This window comes from Channa argus, chromosome 16 (genome assembly GCF_033026475.1).
Source record: "Channa argus isolate prfri chromosome 16, Channa argus male v1.0, whole genome shotgun sequence".
Taxonomy (NCBI): domain Eukaryota; kingdom Metazoa; phylum Chordata; class Actinopteri; order Anabantiformes; family Channidae; genus Channa; species Channa argus.
In genome coordinates, this window is record NC_090212.1 from 15,236,271 (window position 1) to 15,258,353 (window position 22,083).

The 22,083-nt window shown below is 39.4% G+C and overlaps 1 protein-coding gene across 2 annotated transcripts; it reads left to right on the forward strand.

The window, feature by feature from the left end:
- The first annotated feature begins 14,668 nt into the window (after positions 1-14,668).
- On the forward strand, positions 14,669-21,675 carry LOC137100938 (uncharacterized). 2 transcript variants are annotated; one of them, XM_067478635.1, is made up of 6 exons: positions 14,738-14,823; positions 17,180-17,363; positions 17,814-18,437; positions 19,251-19,581; positions 19,701-19,876; positions 20,613-21,675. In XM_067478635.1, exons 3-6 carry the CDS (start codon positions 17,842-17,844, stop codon positions 20,842-20,844), a joined length of 1,335 nt encoding a protein of 444 aa, XP_067334736.1. In that variant the 5' UTR covers positions 14,738-14,823; positions 17,180-17,363; positions 17,814-17,841; the 3' UTR covers positions 20,845-21,675. The 2 variants fall into 2 exon arrangements, with proteins under 2 accessions (XP_067334735.1, XP_067334736.1); XM_067478634.1 differs by lacking the exon at positions 17,180-17,363 and having other exon boundaries at positions 14,669-14,823.
- Positions 21,676-22,083: the final 408 nt, after the last annotated feature.

Genomic DNA, 22,083 nt, shown 5'->3' on the forward strand with positions numbered 1-22,083 from the left:
CATGAAGCAAAAATGTAGCATGAAAATAAAAAGTGACATCACTTGGATGTTTGGAAAAAGAAAATCTGAAGGGAAATTGATGGAGAAATGTTTTTTGAGTCGCAGTCACTTTGTCTAATTTGTGCATTTACTTAATTGTTTATTTAAAAGGAAACTCTTTGGGATTTTGAACATTTTTTACAGACTGGATTTTCCACAAATGAGAGACACGTTGCCAGGACACAGCTCGAAGCTGTGGGCCCTGTGACAACAATTCAACAGCAGCTCTGACACAATATCTATAATCCTTGACATGTTCTAGGGCTCCTGTCCAGCTCTGGGTGAAAACCTTTTATCTTCACAATGTCAACTTTTCCCAGCCTAAGAAAAACTACTTTACTTTTGGCTGTGTGACAATGCATTTTTGACACAATCCAGTGAGTTTCTGAGAAGTATTAAAAGGACAAAGACATGGCAAATATAGAACTGAATTGGACATTTCACATTAACTGAAATGGACAATGAAATAAGACACCTCCAGCGATGACCGTGATAACCAGCCACAGTAATTACTTGAAGGTGAAACAATGAGTGCTTGTAAATCAGAGGGAAGAAACGAGCTGAGGGGCCGTCGTTTGTGTTTGGCGCTCAGCATCGGCAGCGGATCAAGATGGCAGAGCATAAGCGAGCTAGTCGAGGCCGAGCCAAGGAATCCAAATCAGGACAGAAACAGGGTAGTGAAAGGCAGATCAATGTGCGAACCGCCCTGCTTCCGAACAGTGAAGAAAACCATCTTCTCTGGATGGAAGGCTGTTTTTCTCCTGCTCGCTTATCTTAAGTCACAGCTGAAGAATGTGCCTCTGCAAAATGTTTAGTTTCTGTAAGTCTGGGCCTTGAAATGTAAAAAGCGGTAATCTGTGGGAACCTTTGTTTTATTGTTTATCTTTGGTGCCTCGTTGCTTTGGTGTTTATGTGCTTTTCTCTGCAGAGAACACTGTCATTCAAACATGAGCACAAGTCATTTGCTTTAGATTTAAAGTTTTTGTTGCAAACCAGTGAAACTGCTGCTGCTGCTACTGAGCTTCAGTCACTAGTGTGCTGTTTTAATTGGCAACGGGGGTATAAAAGCTGACATTTATTTGCACTAAAACATTACGGATTATCATTGCTGTGTCGATAGAAAGATGAAAATGACTGTTTTACTTACACGTGATTTTACACGAAATGTGGCGGCTTGGTCTTTAAAACAGCCCAAATAATTCCAGGTAAAAGTGACAATCCCTCACCAGTTCTAGGCCTTAACAAGGTGATGTAAATAAGGTGGAGGAAGCGGGCAGGAGAACATCCTAAATCGTCAAAATAACCATTAAGTACCAAAAGGAGTAGCGCTCAATATTTGTGAAACCTGCATTTTTCCCGCTTCTTTCTTCTCTTTTTTCTTTATTTCTTTTGTCAGCCTAAGAGGCTATCCATCTCTCTGCTTTTAGCCACAAAAGAGAATGAAGTGCTACACAACCGGCAGACAGACAGAAGGAGAGATACACAAGCAGATTACCAGACAGATAGATCAGGAGGTGGTTGAATTATCTATGCAGCGCATCACAGCAGTTACAACTTGTGATCACAGAAGGAACAGGAGGCACGGAGACAGAAAGAAAGTGACTGGCGTAGCAAGAGAGAGAGAGAGAGAGAGAGATAGGCAAACACAGGTGAGGAGAAGGGAGGAGGAGGTGCATTTGAAAGAAAGAAGGGAGTAGAAGAGTGGAGGGAATCAATATACCCAATGCGATCTATAGAACTTTCAATTATCCCAGTGCAGCCTGTCAGCACTGCTCTTGAGGAGATGAAGAAGGGACTGAATAAGGGAGGAGGAGGTGTTGAAGGAAACATCCGTAAAAGGGTGAATGGATGAGAAGGTGCCTCTTGTTTCGGCGGTAGGACTGCAGCATGTGATGGTGAACAGTGTGTTGCAATGCAAATTTACTGTCCTGTTTGTCGAGCGGCGCCGGCTGCAGAGGACAAAAACACCAGACACGGGAGAGAGGGAGAGACACAGATAGAAAGAGAGAGAGAGAGAGAGAGAGGGAGTGAATGGAAATGAGAGGCAAGAAGAAAGAAAACAGAGGGAGGGGAGCAATGAAGGGAAAGACAGAGAGACAAAGACAACAGACGGGGGCGAGGAGGGTTGCTGTGAGTGGAAATATAGAGAAAACAAAGGGGAGAATAACAAAAGCTGCAGAGAAAGAAAAACAAGAAATACATTTAATAGAAACCTTCCACTTACAGCCGCTGACTTCCTCTAAGAAAATCGAAACAGACTGTTGCCAGAGCCCTCACAGGCCTGGGAAAAAAGATCCACTCTGCATGAGCATTTTCACACTTACCACACAGGCTGGCTATGCTACACCTGTGAGGACAGGGTATTGACTCACAGTGCATTTGCTGCTGGCTCAAAACCAGAATATGTCACATCTAACCATAACGCTCAAACCAGTTATAACTTTGGGACTAATTCTTCAGCCGTGTAAAAATGGTTTCGAGCTTCTTTTCATCTGTATTTCGATCACGTTTACAGGTTTGGACTCAATGGCACGGCTGGGAGACGGCTGGTAAAAGTTCAGCACTTTCTCTTTAGTGGCTGAGGCAAAGAGGCAAAAGGATTTGGCAGAAGTTTGGTCAGAGATCCCAGCAGAGTTTGTTAGCAAGAATCCAAAAATAATCCAGGTTGAGGTATCACAAGGGGGAGAAGCAAAAACACTAGCTCCAAAACCAGCTCACACTAGTAAAATGTAGATAGAAGAGTGAAAGCTAGAGGCACAAAGGCAACTGAGACAATCTGCCATCGGACTAATGGAAGCAGGCGGATAAACACAGCATATTAAAGCAGGTGAATAGTTAACTGCTGAATGCCAAGGTGAGATCCAGGGTTTCTGCAGGGTCTGAAATGACTGGGATGTTAGTGGATATGAAAGAGGACATGGGGGGAACAATGCAAATGACTGAATGATCTGTGACAGTTTTCCGAGTGTGAATCTCTTTTTTCCTGACGTTCTCTTCATCTTACAGGCTCAAAGAAGGTGCAAAAGTGCGATTTTCTAGCATGTACATAAACCAACAGGAACAAATGATTCTGCCACTATAATAAAATCTGACTCCTGTTGGGAAAAGAAAATGACTGTACTAATAATGCAGCCCTTTAAATTCAACACACCACCCGCTGCTGCTGAGACATTTTAAATTCAGCACTTGGAGGAAAAAAGGAAAATACCCCATGCAGTCTGCTAAGATGGGCTGATAGTGGCTGAGTGTCAGTGCACTTGGCTGCTTTCTGGCAATAAAATGTGAGCCAGATATGAAACATATGCATGAACAGAAACAGCTCTCTCCAAAGCAAAAAATGTACCTACCAGTACGCCTACGGCTCAGGAATTAACACTGTAATTTAATTTAGTTTAATGTACAGAAATGTCTTAGGTGAAGGATGCTGCTGTAACTTTATTCCTGCTGGTTGCCTGACAACTTCCTGATGCTATAGAAACAGCAAAATCAAACAACAAATCTTTTTTTTTTTTTTTTGCTTTTGAAAAGATAAAAATGTTGATTTATTTTAGATGATGTGCTGGTTGAGGTATTTGTGGAGCAAATAATATGCTTGCTGTTTCACTGTGCTTCAAGCCTTTTTAAGCCAAGCTAACCAGCTCCTGTAGCTCTGTGGTTAACACACATACTGTACATGAAAGGCTGTCCTCACAAGTGTAGCTAAGCCTGCTCACACACACACACACATACAGAAATGTACGGCACAATTAGTCACAGACTTAACAAACACTCAATGCCAACAGAGGAATAAATGCAATCTTCAGGTGTGTTGATGACTCATTTTAATCGATAGGAGACAGTCCAGCTGCTGGAAACTCCAGGGAGGGCGGCTCTCACAACTCAGTGGTGGGTCACCGAGAGAGATCCACTGGATCGATAGATCATTTACACTCAAAGAGGAAATAGAGAAGCAAAACCAAAGTTATTCGAGTGTGTGTGTGTGTGTGAGAAAGAGAGAGAAGAGAAGAGAGAAGAGCTTTGTGGCACTAAGAGCTCTTCTGGGCCCACAAGACCCACTTCTCTTTAAAGAACTTTCATCATCCTCACTCAGTATGAGTGTGTGTGTCTGCATTGTGCGTGTGTTTGTGTGTGTTTGTGTCCCTGCACCCCTACAGTATATGTGTGTTTATGTGTGATAATTGGGCGTAAACAACAGTGAGACAGTAATTAGGGATATGCCATTTCCCTTCTTATCTCAGCTGTATTGTCTTAAAAGGTGCCTATGATTATGATTGATGTGCCTTTTATTTAGCGTTTGTGTGTGTGTATGTACACTTTGTGCAAGTGTGTCTGATAAAGGCTTATTGTACTCAGACTCAAGCTGTGCTGCATTGAAAGGGGGCCGTACTGAGTCATTATGGTCAGTAAGACATCCATTGATCAAACTGTCAAGCATCTATGTTTGTGTGCGTGTGTGTGTGTGTGTGAGTGTGTGTGGCTTTGAGTGTTTGTGTGCTCTTACCAGATAAGCTAATTGCTCCTTGCCCAATAGAAATGCAGTCTAATGGCTCAAAAACATCAAGTCAATTAGCGCATAACAACAGGCAGTGATATATTCATTTACTTACACTTTTCCCCTCATCTAACTCACTTTAGACTCCCTGTTTGGTGTTCTTTTTTACTATTCTTTCTTTGTGTAGACTGCTAGTGTGTGGCTTCTACACACACACACACACACACACACACACACACACACACACACACACACACACACACCTGCTTACTGTATGCTGCTCCTTTACCTACACATAATCGTCTGTGCACACCAGCTGGAAATGAGGCTACACAACATGTGACGATAACTGAGAGGTGGCAATACCTTAGGGAGCTGGTGTACAACGCAGGAGACTGTTTCATGTTCAGACACACGAACACACACACATGTACAAGACACGGATGCAGGCAAACACAGATACTTGCCAACACAATAATTTATTCAGTCTAAAAAAAGGAGATCCTCTGAATCCCTCCATCAACACTTCAAACACACACAGACACACACACATACACCCACACACGCACACACACACACACACACACACACACACAAGCAGTGCACAAATCCACATGTCCAAAAGCACACACATCACACGGATCACGCACTTGGAGGTATCCGCAATAAAATGGGATTAACTGTGGCTGCAGATAATCCTGTTTGTTTGGTTGTTTTTTAAAGTCAAAATTTCTGCTGCACCACATTCAACAAGCTCTGGAGTTGAAACCCAATTCCCCCCCACCCCCCCCACCCCCCCAAGGAAAGTGGGCATCCACCCAACTGTGCTTCATTCTGTACATGCACATGTATTGACTTTTAACTGTTTTCCTACACAGATGTGCAAGTGTTGCTATGTTCCAGCTCTAAACCAAAAAGCCACTAGTTCCATGGATATTTTTACTGCTCTGGTAGCCTAAAGGTGCAAGATTGAGACGGAAAATTCTGGCTCAACTCCCCAGGTCAGCTCGCAGGAAAGTGGGCTCTGGAAAAATGAATGAGAAAAGGCAGTTAGCACTCATATGCTCCAATGAAGCCATTCGGCAGTCGACAGTGGCAGATATAGGTTTCACTCCCATGTGTGAATGTTTGCAAAAGCGGCAATACACCAGAAACAAATTGCACTGTGCAAAGGCTGTCTGTTGCATTACAAACCACTGAGATACTCCAGATTGGTGTGCTTTTAAATTGCATCTTTACCCATATTATATAATATATTTTTACTCTGCTGCTGGTTTTAAGGTTTAAAGTATAAATTCTGAGACAGACGTTTGGTATTTGGTTAGTTGTTATAAGCAGTTGTTGATTTCCAGAGGAACTATCCTGGAAGATTGTTTCGTTTAAGCCCAAGCTAAAAATAAATACATTGAATCATTGTATCATTATGATGTTACATTTTAAGTTATGTTTACCTATTTTATATTTAAAATTCAAATTTTTGCTTGTTCAGGTGACCTGCTGTTAGGTTAGGAGGCAAATGGGTCAAATCATATCTATTGAACACTGTCTATGTTTTGCACAACAATATATTAATCTTTTCTTGAAATGTCCGAGACAATTATTGCTAAATTGTCAGGATTGATGGAATACTACATTTCTTCCTTTTTGAAACAGCAATAATAGTTTTTTCAAACAGCGGTTTACAGCAAATCATATAAAAAGTGTCAGATTGGGATCACGAAACAAAATGAAACGAAGGGTAAAATGTGGCACAAAGGGAGATAATTAAGCATGCGGCACTGATGAATTTTGATGATCCTGCTTCTAGTGTGTGTTTTGTCTTCTGGGGGTTACAGGAAAAAACATCACACATGTTCAGTGAAACTCGCCCTGATTATGTAAATAAAGGTTAAAATTAACACACCCGCTGATCCACGGCGTGCGCCACTTCTTTTAAAAGCATCGATGTTTTCATTTTGGAAATGAAACTTTTGAACAAATACTTCCTGCAGCATCTGTCCCCTGTTCTGCTTGACCTGATTTATCTGTCTAACGTCTGGCTGGCTAAGCCTTGCAACTTCTTCTATGATCTTGTCTAAATTTACATCTCTCTACATGCCCCTCTAATCGTTGCTGAGAAGTTCTCATCGCAGCTGATGAAAGAGTAAGAGGTCGATCAAATGCAAAGCAGTCTCTCCAAAGCCTTCTTAGCATCACACGTTGATCTGTCTTTGTGGCCTCCAACTCAATCAAGAAAGCATCCCATGAACAGTGAAGAAAGTGTGAGAACATTATTGTTGTTATTGAACATGTGTGAGAAAAAAAATTGCATGTTTGTGCGTCTGTAATAAAGACATGTGAGAAGGAAATATTAATCCAAAGGACCAAAACAACCAGAGACATGTTTGGCCTTTAACGTCCCAGATACATTAAAGATGTGGTATAAAACATGCCTGTCAGCATAAATTACTGTCAAACTCAGTGTTCACTGCAATACAATACAAACATGACACAGTGGAGAAAGAGATTATGGAGCAGCAGTGCTTATCAGATCCAACTGCAACTGAGACAACAAAACTACAGGTCTCAATTACTTTGTAAGCACAAACAGCTTACAGGAAAACAGGCTGCAGTCACCGATACTCTCTATTTAAAAGGTTCTCTGTGGATTTTTTTTTTTACCACCTATAGGGCAAAGGGGCAGAGTTTTCCCTATTTTGTTTGTGTGTCCTTGTAGCCTTTTGAAAGCTGCACACATCAATATTTTTACAGTCAGGTTGAATAAAGCAGAGGGAAAGGGTACAAATGGGTACTAATTCCCATTCACGCACAGTGTGTTAGTTAACGATTCCTTAACATATTGACTGAACACCAAGATGTTGTCAGTCAACATCAAACCAAACCTCTGCCCACAACAGAGGATTACTGACAATTCACAGTAGCAGAGAAAATAAGAATAAATCAAAGGCTAATTCTAAATCTTTAAATCCAAATATGTTTGTGCCGCAGTTAGTTTCTGACCCCCTAAACCACGTTACTGTTTTTGACTTTTATGATAAACTCATACTGAGAACAGGACTATTGACATCAATACAACAATCAATGAATTTAGTCTTTACTGTTTTTCAGTTCTGCACCCTCAGACAAGGAAAACCTTCAGAAGTGAAGACGACGCTGAAGACAGTGGAGACAAAAACTCTGATGACCACAATGATGAGAATCTGTTGAGAACTAAGGAAATGGCCTGATGGTGATAATGGAGAGGAAAACATGAAGGCAGCGGGAAGTACAAATACACAAACAAAAACTTACCCACTGACATTTCTACTTAAGTAAAAGTAAATAAATACATGTTTTATATATTATTTTAAATATTAAAAACAAAACTACTCCACTTTTTTTTTCTCCCTGTCTCTGTGGACCTCAAATTTGATTGGAAATGTATTTCCTCTAAGATGTAGTGGAGTAAAAGTCAAAGTAGCCTTAATTAAATCTACCTCAGTAAAGTACAGATACGTGGAAAATGTACAGTAATGAAGTACTTGTTTCTTTCGTCACTTTCCACCACTGGTGGTGACCTTTACTGTGGTGCCAAGCAGAGAGCACACTGCAGAAAAAACCCTTACTTAACCTATATTATCCATACAGGAACTACGACTTATCTAAATGAGCTCCTAATAACCTTAATGGCTGGTTACTTTCTATGACATGTTACTGTAGGGAGCTCTCGGATTGCACGTGATTAATATAGCTTTGTTTTCCATTGTAGTCTATTTGTGGAGCATAATGAAGTTTGTTATGGGCAGGAGGGAGACGGCAGCATTGGAGCAGGATACTCTTAATGGCTTTCAAACCTTAGAAACACGCTCAGCTTACATCAAGAGAAGAATTCAACTTTGTGATCGCAATAATGCTAAGACGACGTATAATACTAATTGCCTTATAGCTTATAGCTTAGCTCTGTAACTAATTTCATTGCTGAAATCTCATGAGGTCTTATCCAAAAATGTTATGATATTCCTATAATACTCTCCTACTGTGTCTGTAACACAATTAAACTCTTCATTTAGATAAGTTATTAGCTAATACAAAGAAAAACTTTGTTGAGTTGGTTCTCTTCAGTTCTGCAGTTCACGATGGAGACAACTTAAGAGTCTTGTTGGACCTCTGACCCTCCGGAGAAGAGAATCTGTGCGATAATGTCGAACAAACATTTAGAACTGCAATATCACCAAGTAAAAAGGCTCACACCATCAAAAGGGATGAAGCAACACAAATGTTATTGTTATTAATAGCTTAAAGGTGACATACGAGGCCTTTACAAACTGTTTCGTTTGTATGCTATAATTGGAATCTATTTTGCTTCATTCCTCCAACACAATACGAGTGTCAAGCCCCCATCTATGACTCCCCTGGGGAAATCTCCAGCTGGCTGCTATTTATAGCCACCTAGTCCTGTAAATTGAGATAATCGACAAGGTCAGTGCCAAAGTCTTTAATCACTTGTGGCATCTTTCCTATCTGGTGTACCCGGAAGAACTGTAACGAGGATGTGAGAAAAATGCTTCTCGTGTTTAAGTGATGATTTAAAAACATTAATAGAGGTGTCCATGTTGTTTCAGTTCTTTTATGGCAAGATACAGCTGGCAGAAATAGAAAGGAAATATGATAGCTGGACATATCTCACCAGAAACAATTTTAGCAGTATGCATCTTAATCTCTCAATGCCACCATCTGGACGAACATTGCAGGCATAATTTATTGATTCACGTGCTCTTCGTACAGTGCAGTTAAAACTAAACTGACCGGATGTTCTCACTAATCACCATTCTCTTCTGAATGTGTGCAGTTTGCTGTCTGCATAGCTTTCTTACAGCAGGTGGAGACATAGGTCAGCTGTTATTGTGCAGGGAAACGTGGTGTTTAATGGGGGACGATTAAAGACATGATAATACATTTCCAAAATTAAAACTGTTCATGTAAAATCAATCAAGACATTTTCTACCAGTTGAGTTCTGGATAGAAAAAAAACACTTCTCATTGGAAAGTCAGTCTGCACTTGAACTGATTTACATATATGGGTCGGGTGTTTCCACAGTTGGGAGGATGGGAGACTTCGGGGTCTCTGCTGACTAGGCCGCTCGTTTGAAGATCTGCAGTAGGAGGTTAGTTTGGTTTAGATGAGCAGGGCCCTGTGTGTCGATAGGGGGTTTGGATTAGTGTTTTCAAAAGTGCTGAATCGTTTAGAAGTAATGATATGAGAGAAATCAGCCCACTCCTGAGATCTTCTGCTCATACCGGGATTGTAGACATAGCAAAAAAGCCTGAAAAATCCCCTTAGTTTGATTAGATTTTGTTTATGTGAAAAACACAATGTCAGCCTGCTCAGGTACTGTATATTTTATATAAAAATCTTTTTAGGGGACTAGTGTATTATTTGTGTCTAGGGATGAATTACCAACTAACCGAAGACATTTAAAGGTTTAAAAAGGTTCACTGAGTGTCAGTAGCTTTCAGACATAAACTGTAGTAGCATGATGACAATCTGTCAGATGCTCCAGTACTTTGGTCCAGACTGAAAAATCTATTTGATAGATTGCAGTGAAATGTAGCAAACACATTCACTGTCCAACTGACCAACTGTCCAAATACCAGCAAAGCTAAGGACATTCCCTTCAGGCTTAGCTGTCCTTGCATGCAAACATACTACTTTAAAAGATGGTAAGCATACTTGCTTATCATCAGCTTGTTAACTCTGGTATTGTGAGAGAGTACAGAGTACAGCCTCGCAGAGCCACTAACGTCACTCACTCTCAGCTTTTGTCAGTCCTTCATTTGGAGCTTAAATTCAGCGAATTCTGCATTATTGCCTATTGATATGGACCTGTCCGGTGGATAAGTCCTCTTTCAGAATGCAGCTTTCAGACCTTGTTATTTTAATGCGTTTCCTGCTCACAGTCGGCACATTATAAATAAAGTTATGCTTAATGGCATTGCCACAAACTAACGTGGAAAAAAAAAAATAGAGAGCCAGGTAATGTTCCAGCTCAACTACTGGTTGGTCTCTGGGCAAATAATGAAGCTGACATTTATAGTCTGCTGTGAGCCGCACTGCTCCCTAATAGGTTTATCCAGCCATGCTTGTGTCCTTATAGCCTTGTTAGAAAATTCTGTGGAGAAATTATCGGTGACTTAAAAGAATGAAGGAAAGGTTGATCTAACAATCAATGATTCCCAGTTGATGCACTTGTGTATTTATATATACGTACACATTGTACAGTGCACATGCCTTCAGTGATCAGCCACAACCTTAATACCACCTGGTGGTGTTAATGCTGTGGACAGGGGTCAGCATGACTGCTCCAACCAAATAAAGCACAGTCTATGTGGCTACACCACACACAGTTAAATTTAGATTATCAGGTGGTATTAAGTGTAAGTGGTTGATCAGTGTATTTGTATATGTTTGTGTACATCAACTGTATACCTTATGTTCTGTAGCAGTTATTCACTAGTACATAGCTGTTTTTAAATGCTACTGTCATGAGGAAGGTGCAGCAACAGCCTGAGGTTAATGTTGCTCTTTGGTGACATCTGCTGGTGGAACACGTTTACTCTTTTAAAAAACTTTAAAATTAATGCTGATGATGTGGATGAACTGAACCCCTAACAGCCCATTCCCCTCCCCAGCTGTGCAGTACTGGTCCAAGCCCGGTAGAAATTGGTGAGGGTTGCGTCAGGAAGGGCATCCGGTGTAAAAACTGTGCCAAATCAACATGTGGACAATGATCCGTTGTAGTGACCCCTAGCTCACAGGATAACACAGGATAGTATATATATATATATATATATATATATATATGTGTGTGTGTGTGTGTGTGTGTGTGTAAAAGGTGTAAATATCAGGATGACAATGAAAACGACACAAAGGAGCTTGTGCTTTATATCATTGTACACATTGTACATATCTGCACAATCAATACTATTGCACACTCTAAAGATAATAGTCCTGTATAAAGTGTTGTAGGAGGTTTGTTTTTTCACTTACTAAGCAGGAGAGCTGTGTGTGTCAACATTTTTACTGGCTTAAAGGTCAGTGGCTGATTGAGAAGTATGGGAAATTAAAGGACTGAATAAAACATGAAAACAAAACAAATGAAACACGGTTATGGTGTTTTACTCGTGGTTTTTAGATAGTGTAGATGTTTCTTTATTTATGTTTTCTAATTGCTTTTGTTGTCGAGGTGTATGTAAAAGTTGGAGTGGTGGAGGAAACGCACACCCCCACAAATTGAAGTATTCTTCACCTGGTGTGTGGATTATTTGGGGTCTACCAGATAAATAAAGCAGTTCTGACTGGTTTTTGATGTACAGTAAGTTTAGGAACGTCTGAATACTTAGAAAAATAGCAGAACTGCATCTGAACTGCTACATTCAACTTCTGTGTAGTAACTAATTCTAAAAAAGGCATTATTGTAAATCTTCTGACATAAAGAGTAGAACAATTGATACTATCTTGAAAGACCTTGAAAAATGTTTTAAAACGGAACGGATTTGGAACGGCCCTGTTCCTGTTTGACTGTCTGGACATGTGACTAGTTGAGTAGTGCATCATATTTTGTTATGTTACAGCCTTATTTAAAAATGGGTCAAATTCATTATTTCACTCAGATTTCTACAAACAATACCCTATAATGACAACGTGAAAGAAGATTGTTTAAAATCTTTGCAAATTTATTTTAAAAGATAAATAATTAAATAAAAAAACCCATGTACATAAGTATTCACCGCCTTTGCTTTGTTGAACCACCTTTAGCACCAATGACAGCCTAAGTCTTTTTGAGTATGACTGTTTTTTTCCGGTTTCTCCCATTTTTCTTTGCAGTACCTCTCAAGCTCCATCAGGTTGGATGGGGAGCATCGGTGCGAAGCCACTTAAGGATCATGAAGGCCACTGTGCTCATTGGGACCTTTAATGCTGCAGAAATGTTTCTGTACCAATTCCCATATCTGTCCCCTGATTACAATCCTGTCTCTGAGGTCTACAGACAATTCCTTGGACTTCATGGCTCAGTTTGTGCTCTGACATACACTGTTAACCGTGGGACCTTATATACTGTAGGTGTATGCTTTTCTAAATCATGTTCAATCAACTGAATTTCCCACAGGTGGACTCCAATGAAGTAGTACAAACATTTAACTTAAGTGGAAACAGAATGCACCAGAGCTCAATTTTGAGTGTCATGGCAAAGGCCATGGATACTTAAGCACAAGTGATTGTGTTCGTTTTTCTATTTTTAATACATTTGCAAAGATTTCAAACAAATTTCTTTCACATTGTCATTATGGAGTATTGTTTGTAGAACAAAAATAATGATTTTGATCCATTTAGAAATAAGGTAACAGTGCAGTGAATACTTTCTGGATGCACTGTATACTGATTAGTGTCATGGTCCCAGTGCACTTCCTCCCTTTGGACTTTTATTTTGTAGCCGCTTCTCCCCACTTCCTGTGCCTAGTTCTGTTCCTTAGCTTTACCCTCGTTATCCCTCATTGTTTGCACCTGTTCTCCTCACGTTTTAAGCTCAGTCTTCCCCTCATTTACCTGCCACATGCTTGTAGTTTAATTTGTCGTCTAACACACAGTCAATGTTCTGAACTCTTGGTAAACCTGACTCTTGCATTCTGGATCAACGCCTGTTGGTCTGAGGTTTGCTTTGTGTTCGTCCTGTCTCCTAGTTGTTTTTCTGTGTGTATTTCTGGTAGGCTTTGTTCCTTGTCCTTTCGTTAAGACTGTGTGTTGTTTCTGTTTAATTACTCCCCTTAGTCTTGTGTAATTCTGGTTTAAAAGTTTGTTTCTCTTCTGTGTCTGTTCTGTATTAGTGCGCTCATTTTAGTCTCCTTAAATTTTGTGGTACTCGGGTTTCACGGTCAGTGATTTAGGTTTTATGGGAGGCTTTTTAGTTATATCTTTATAATCCGTCTTGTTTCCGTTCGGGTTTTGTGTGCAAGGTGGTTTTCCCTGGGATCCGTTTACTCAGCATTTCCATTTTCATGTTTGCCTTCACACCCTCCTGATAGGAGCAGTTTCTGTTCTTTGACAAATAAAGTCTTTTGTTAGTTCAGTCACTCGCACAGTCTCCTCACTTGTCATCATGATAATCAGTTTTTGAAATGACAAAACTTAGTGTTTGGCGCAGTGCTGCAGCAACAATTCACATCAGATTCCACCCTGTATTGTGTGAAATATACCCTTCACTATACGGACAAAAAATAAAGTTTTGGGGGTTTTTTTCTACTGTAAATAAGTTTCAACTATGTTACTAAGCAAATTTACTCAGTTGGGGTATATAGTCTAGCAATCAACATTAATAGCACCTGATGGCTATAATATAAAAATATGGTTTGAAAAATGCTGATGTATCATTATAGGTTAATTAACTGTTCACATTAGTGGTTAAAATCCACCTTCTCTGCAAAAGTGATTTCTGACCCTTATTTTTGTTTATTAATGTACATGTTTTACCATAATGACCATAATGTTTTGTCCACAATCACCATTCAGAAACTAAAGTAGGTTGGCTTTTTTTTTTTTTTTTTTTTTTTAACTTCACATTACTTTATCTTTGAGATGTGTGTAAAACTTTATTGGACTCCCCCTGTGGGAAATTTAATTGATTGGACAAAGTGGTGAAGAGTCGTATGCTGGAGCCAGGGTGTGCACTTCTGAAGCCTTCAATGTTATTGGGAGCCCAGTAGCCACTAGGATGGTTCCAGGTTGCCATCTAATAAAAGCAAGATAATCTTTGATCAGCTATGTTGACCAAGAAACCTGTGGTCACTCTAACAGAGCTTCAGAGGTCTAATGCAGAGATTGAAGAACCTACCAGGTGCAGAGTGTCTGATAAAACTAAGGTGACAATGAATGAATAATTTGTTAAGGACCCCCACCCCCACCAAACAAGAAGGAGCACTGGTCAACAGAAAAGGACAGAGAAAAAATAAAAGTACTTTCAATACTTTAAGTAAGATATAAATCAAGTACTTACTTATTTACTTAAGTAGAAATTGCAGTGGGTACTTATACTTTTACTCTAGCACATTTGTAAATTATACAAATTCAAAACTCATTTTTTCCGAGCATGCTTTGCTCCACCCTGGAAGGAGACAAAGACAGCAACGCCTTGGATGTTGTCACCTGGTATGAGTGTGAGGAGAGCCGACATCTGATGGACAGGGAGCATGTCAGCGCTTGTAAAATTTTCTGTTGTTCCTCAGCTCTGCATCAGGAGGAGAATATTCTTGTGTTTGTGGTAAGTTACACATTTTCATCAGATGTGGTGTTGGAGGATGATAGTAGTGTCTTACTGTTTTTGTACAGCTCATATCAATCTGAATGTTTGCTGCTAACTGAAGGGGTTGTTGTGTCTGTAGTCAGGGGACACACGCGCGATGATCAACCAGTTCAGCCCGCTTTACAAGCTATGCTACAGCTGTGTATGACTGTGATGGAGGAAGTAGCATTGCTACATTCAACGTACTAGTTCCATGTGTGTTCCATTGTGTCTGTAGTCAGGGGACACACGCGATGATCAACCAGTTCAGCTGGCGTTACAATATATCTGTGTAGGCCTGTGCCGGAGGAATTGGCATTGCTACATTCAACGTACTAGTTCCATGTAAAAGGAAGTAGCACTTTGCATTCATTGGCTTACTGTCAGCCAAACTGGAGTTATAGATAAGTCAGTCTTTAACACTGCCTCCTATTTTGTTTTTTTAAGTTGTTTGGCTTTTAATATAAAGTAAAACTTTATTCGTATTAAAGTATTGAGTAAATGTACTAAACAACTTCCTGTTACATCTGCACAAAGACATGGAAAGTGAGCCATCACACTGAAATGCTAGATCACTGTTGTGCCAGTGCAGGCAATGAGGCAGAATATGGGATTTAAACCAAACTGGCCAGAGTAAAGTGGGAGATTTCCAAGTGTTATTCCCTTTTCTCAAGGGACATTTATTATTAATCATATTTTCTTCAATCCCCATGAAGACAATAACTCTAAATTCACACAGAGAATTTCCATCAGTCTTCTACCTGGATTAGATTAGAGTGGGGTGTCAGTCTGATATTTAACAGATTTTTGGATGACAATTGGAGACAATTCATCATGGGGATGGACCAATAATAAGTAATAATGATTAAAGCGTGTGTTTTATAAGATACATTTTTATATAACATTCAATGAAAAGACAAAAAGCAACAACAATGAATGATCCTAACAAGTCAACGCATGATAAACACCATTCAGCCACATTATTAACACTGGTGGTTTGAATAATGTGGGGAAGGACATGGGAAGGACAAGGTATGTGAGCTGATTTTACCCACTTCATCTGCTCACAGGTGGTTAAGCCACAATTACACGTTGGCATTCAGTGTGTAATATTTTTACAATAAAACCATCAGGTTGTATTAATGTTGTGGCTTACGGCTGCAGTATTTCTCTGTAATTATACAGCTCAAAAACCTATTAAAACACATCAGTGAGCCTCAGCTCTGCTCTGCATGGCCTTTAGTAGAATCTGTACTGTAGTTTAGCTGTCCCAACTACAGAAAACTGTCGATTCAATTTACCAGCTGAAAATGTTCCTTTACATACTGCTGGGTACATGTAGCCTGTGGGTTTGGGGGATGAACTGTATTATGTCTTTCAAATCCAATTCTGGTAATTTGTACGTTAATCGATCAAATAAATGAAATAAAAGTAAAGTCTGATATATACCCATGAAACTATGGCGCAGTAGAATTTATTTGTAGCTGTTGTAACAGACATTTTCTGTTTGTAATAAGAAGAGAATGGCAGCAGAGTGGTAGAAAATCCAGTGCTTTGTACTATTTTAGCTTTTTTGGTTCCTGTTGACTGGAAACTGTATTTGGAATTCTGTGTATAAGAGTAACTTTTTTAATGGCAAGGTGCTACTTACAGGACCAGTTCTCCACACCACTTTTGGTACTGGGGTGTTACCGGTAAATATTATTATAAAAACATCATCCAAAGATGTGGTAAAACAAGTTAGAAGTTGGCATTGCACTATAGTACAATTAAGCAATGCCCTAAGAGCTACCAGAGCAGTCTCTGGTTAATTACACCTATTGCAAAAGAAAGTTCAAAATTTACAGCAGGGTTCCAAGTATAGAGTGAAAGTTGTGATATTAGTAGCAGAATGTAACCTGCTTTTAAGAAAGAATATTATAGTCAGATTTACGTGCCAGCACTGGACAAGAATGGATATCAGTTTCCCTCAACTCACTTTGCATTAAATGCAAAAAGTGCACACAAATACATCATCATGCTAGCAATAAGCATATTTTCTTTAACCCTCTAATTTACATTGTGTGTGTGTGTGTGTGTCTGTGTATATTTGGATATTTCTCCATTATAATTCTTCCATCCATCACACTAGAAACAAAACAAGGTAACCATAAGGGGGCACAAGCCAGTGTCTTCTTGTGCCAGTCCCAGTGGATAAATGTAAAGGGTTGTGTCAGGAAGGGCTTTCCACCTAAAACACAGGGTGGCGAGGCAGAGAGATAGAGATGGGAAGGAAGTGCAGCAGTGATTAGGATGATTAGGGTTAATAAATATAAGGATGGAAATGTATTGACAGGTGCCAGGAGTGTGATGGGGAGATGGAAGGAGAACTTTGAAGAGTTAATGAATGAGGAAAATGAAAGAGAATAAAGTGTAGAAGAGGAGACTGTTGTGGAGCAGGAAGTAGCAAAGAAGTGAGGAGGACGTTGAAGAGGATGAAGAGTGGAAAGACAGTTGGTCCTGATGACATACCCGTGAAGGTATGGAAGTGTCTTGGAGAGGTGGCAGTAGAGTTTCTGACTAGTTTGTTTAACAAGATCTTGGAGAGTGAGAGGATGCCTGAAGACTGGAGGAGAAGTGTACTGGTGCCTATTTTTAAGAACAAAGGAGATTTGTAGAGCTGTGGCAACTACAGAAGAATAAAGCTGATGAGACACAGTGAAGTTGTGGGAAAGAGTAGTGGAAGCTAGGCTAAGGGCAGAGGGGAGCATTTGTGAGCAGCAATGTGGTTTTGTGTCTAGAAAGAGTCCAACAATTTCAGTGCTGCAGTGGTTTACATTAGATTGAACATATGTTCATGTAAAGTGCTGCACAGGACAGAGGTTTAACCCTTATGTTCATCCAGAGGAACTCAGAGAGGTGTGTGCATTTTAAATACATCACATTCACACCTCCTCTCGTTCTTACTGTGATTTCTAATTCTGTCTCAGGTTGGCAGTCTGTCTCATCTTGGACAGGATGCACAAGAGTCAACCATACAAAGGGAAGATCTTCCTGCTCTTCATTATTGTCGTCATCTTCATCTTCATCAGCTTTGTGAGATCACCTGGGACTAATTGGTCGATTCCAAAGCCACGTGGGGCTCAAAAGACTTGTCCCTATCAGGTGTCTGAGCAGACCATCACCCCTCTCATCAACACAGATCATTTTCTGGTATCGGCCTACACGGACCAGAGAGTGAATGGGTTCAGTATACGGATCATCGGCATATTTAAAAGAGACGCCATCCAAACCCTTCACTGTGTTTTCTGCTGTGAAGGCCACTTATCCACTACAACTCCAACAACAATTTTACCTCACTCAGACCACTTTGGTTTTCCCTTTGACACTACAGATGTCATGTGTCAAGTTCCTTCTAACTGTGATGCTACACATGTCACTCTGCTGACTCAGCCCGATGGTGTGAAGGCATTGAACCACAGTTGGCTCCCGATAAGAAACAAAAATATGAAAGTGGAGAATAAGATTCACTTTAACTTCACAGTCTGCATTTCCACACTGTTTGACAAATACAACAACGTGCTTCAGTTTGCACAAACTCTGGAGATTTACAGGTCAGCACAGAAACACCACAAAGTTTAAAAAAATGAAATTAATCAATGGCGAAAAAGTTGAATTGTTTTTTTTATGAAGAGAACTCATAAGAAGGAAGAGATCATTTTCAAATTATTTTATTTGGATTACAACAAAAACATAGAACAAACCATAGATGCGGATGTCAGAACTTTACAAGGTAAATATACTGTAAGACAGCAACAGGAAAGTAATTCAAAGCTTAAAGAATGAACAATAGAAAGACGTGTTTGATGAGTGCTGTGTTTTTTTTCTGTTTAAAAGTACCCAGAAAGCTCAACGGTGTTCTCATATGATGAAGTATCAGGTTACAGCCAGAAGAAGGTTTGATTACTTTATCATAAAAAAAAACAAAAACAAAAGAAAATTTGCCTGCTATCCAAAAGTAACAGATTTGATCTAAAAGCACCACTACAGCACTCTAGTTACTAGTCAAACCTGGCTCAAAGCTTTTTTTTGGTCATACTAGCTGTTTTCCTTTAAGTTAGAGCTATGGCCTTTCATCCAAAGAATTATAATGAAGCGTCATGATGTATATAAATTAAAACATTTTGGGTTTTTTTGTTGTTGAATTGAGGCATAACAAATCCAACATCCTTGAAAAAGGAAAAGCCTTTGCTTCTGTAGCACTGCCTTGTTTTATTAAAAAAAGGAAACTTGTACAGTGCCACTGATCGTGCTTTTAGCCCTGTATCCCTGTATCCGGTGTAGTTTCCATGTAAGCTGCATGGCGAAAAACAAAGCAAGGCAAAATCAATGTAATGCATTTTAATCTTTGCCTCATCTTGCTCCAGGTTGCTGGGTGTGAACAGGGTGGTGGTCTATAACACCAGCAGTGGTCCGGACCTCGACCGCCTATTGCGGAGCTACAATCACGGGGGCTTCTTGGAGGTGGTTCCTTGGCCCATTGATCAGTATCTGAGGCCGTCTTCTGGCTGGCTCTTCTCACAGTACGGAGGGGATTTGCACTACTTTGGCCAGCTGACTACACTCAATGAGTGCATTTACAGATCCATGGATCGGTCACGCTATGTCCTGCTGAATGACATAGATGAGATAATAATGCCATACCAACACAACAACCTGATGAGCCTGATGGACATGCTCCAACAGCAACATCCAAATGTAGGTCATTGTGTGTGTGCATTTACACATTTCGCCTGAATGCATCTGTCATGTTTTGACTTTCTTTTCTTTTCTTCACAAATTTTTATGCCCACCAAACTGGAATCCATGTCATGCAGGCAGGAGTGTTCCTGATTGAGAATCATGTCTTCCCCAAGAAACCCTTTGAGCAAAGTAAAAAAAGCCCCCTGCCCACCTGGAAAGGGGTCCCAGGCTACAATATTCTGGAGCACATCTACAGGGAGGAGCCTGATAGAAAGTCGTTTCACCCTTACAAGATGATAGTTCAGCCACGGTATGAGGACTTCTTATACCATTTAATGATGTCTCAGGAGGAATATTAGCTTCTGTCCTCGAGGCTCAGTCAATAATGCCGATAAATATGGAACTTGGAACAGAGATATTCTGGAATAATTTAGTGGAATGAAAGGACCCTTTCAAAATGATGAGTTGAATGAATGAACTGACAAGAGTTCACTCAACTCAGTAAATGATGTTTTACAGTAAAAACAAAGTAACAGACTTCCCAGCATGCACTGTTAACTCTAAACTATTCAGTAGTTTGAAGAAAACTTTCATAATGCTAACTATTTTTACATATTTAAAGTATATTTAATATTTTGAAAATATGAAACAAATTATTTTAGGCACTACCAGACACACTACCAGCAGCCTTGGATGTTGCCTTTGTGCTAATTTTGGTAAAAAAAAATGACTTCAGCAGCTGCAGCAAGGAGTTCTTCACGTGAAGAAGTGATTGTTGACAAAATGTATAAAGAAAGAAAAATATTTTGACTGACTGTGACTAAATAATTGAATCAACTAAACATATTGATTTAAGTCTTTGTTTTTAAAGTTCAGTTAACTGAGTTGGTTTTACTAATATTGAACTAGCTGTTAGTTTAGTTCAGTTTAAAGCAGCAGGTGAACTTTTGTTTCCGTGTTGAGCAAACTTCAAATAATTGACATTGTAATAAATGTATTGGGTCAATGTATGACTGACTATGTGGGAATGTTTATGTATGTCACAGGTTTGTGGAGCAGACCTCAGTACATGATGTGCTTAAGATGTCTGGAGAAAAGGTCAAGGTCCCACCAGAGGTCTGTCATATCATTCACTGCCCAATCAGCACCCCGAGACAGTGTCCACTGGAGCAGCTCTACGTGGACACCCGACTGTGGGACTTTAAAGACAATCTTATACCAAGAGTGAACGAGATGCTGACGAGAGGGGGTCTGTTGAAATCCACAGGAAAAAGCTGAAGGGATAGTCATAGACACTACAAAAAATGTGGATGAATTATAAAAATCTGTTTTTATTACTGCTGTTACCACAAACACAGATAGTGATTGTCACCACTTAAATTAAAATATACATATATATATGTAAAAGGTGTAAATATCAGGATGACAATGAAAACGACACAAAGGAGAGACAGATGTTACAATAAGTGTAATATTGTGCTTTATATCATTGTACACATTGTACGTATCTGCACAATCAATACTATTGCACACTCTAAAGATAATAGTCCTGTATAAAGTGTTGTAGGAGGTTTGTTTTTTCACTTACTAAGCAGGAGAGCTGTGTGTGTCAACATTTTTACTGGCTTAAAGGTCAGTGGCTGATTGAGAAGTATGGGAAATTAAAGGACTGAATAAAACATGAAAACAAAACAAATGAAACACGGTTATGGTGTTTTACTCGTGGTTTTTAGATAGTGTAGATGTTTCTTTATTTATGTTTTCTAATTGCTTTTGTTGTCGAGGTGTATGTAAAAGTTGGAGTGGTGGAGGAAACGCACAACCCCACAAACTGGTGTGTGGATTATTTGGTGTGTACTGGACAAATAAAGCAGTTCTGACTGGTTTTTGATGTACAGTAAGTTTAGGAACGTCTGAATACTTAGAAAAAAAAGCAGAACTGCATCTGAACTGCAACAGTCAACTTCTGTGTAAATTTTTTTAAAAAGGGATTATTGTAAATCTTCTGACATAAAGAGTAGAACAATTGATATTATTGATATTATCTTGTGACCTGTGACCTGTTGAGTTTAGCACATACAAACATTTGGTAAATATTTTTAAGTCAAATGTGTGAAAGTTTTGTGGTTTTTGTTGAACCTGTGAATAATTCATATTTGCACACACAAACTCAATCTGCAAATTTTCACATTGTTGTTATGGAGTTTTTTGCTTTGTTTTTGCATGTGGTGTACAGTGCATCATATTTTATTATGTTACAGCCTTATTTCAAAATAGGTCAAATTTATTATTTCACTCAGATTTCTACAAACAATACCCCATAATGACAACGTGAAAGAAGATTTTTTGAAATCTTTGCAAATTTATTTTAAAAGATAAATAACTAAATAAAAACCCTATGTACATAAGTATTCACCGCCTTTGCTTTGTTGAACCACCTTTAGCACCAATGACAGCCTTAAGTCTTTTTGAGTATGACTGTTTTTTTCCGGTTTCTCCCATTTTTCTTTGCAGTAC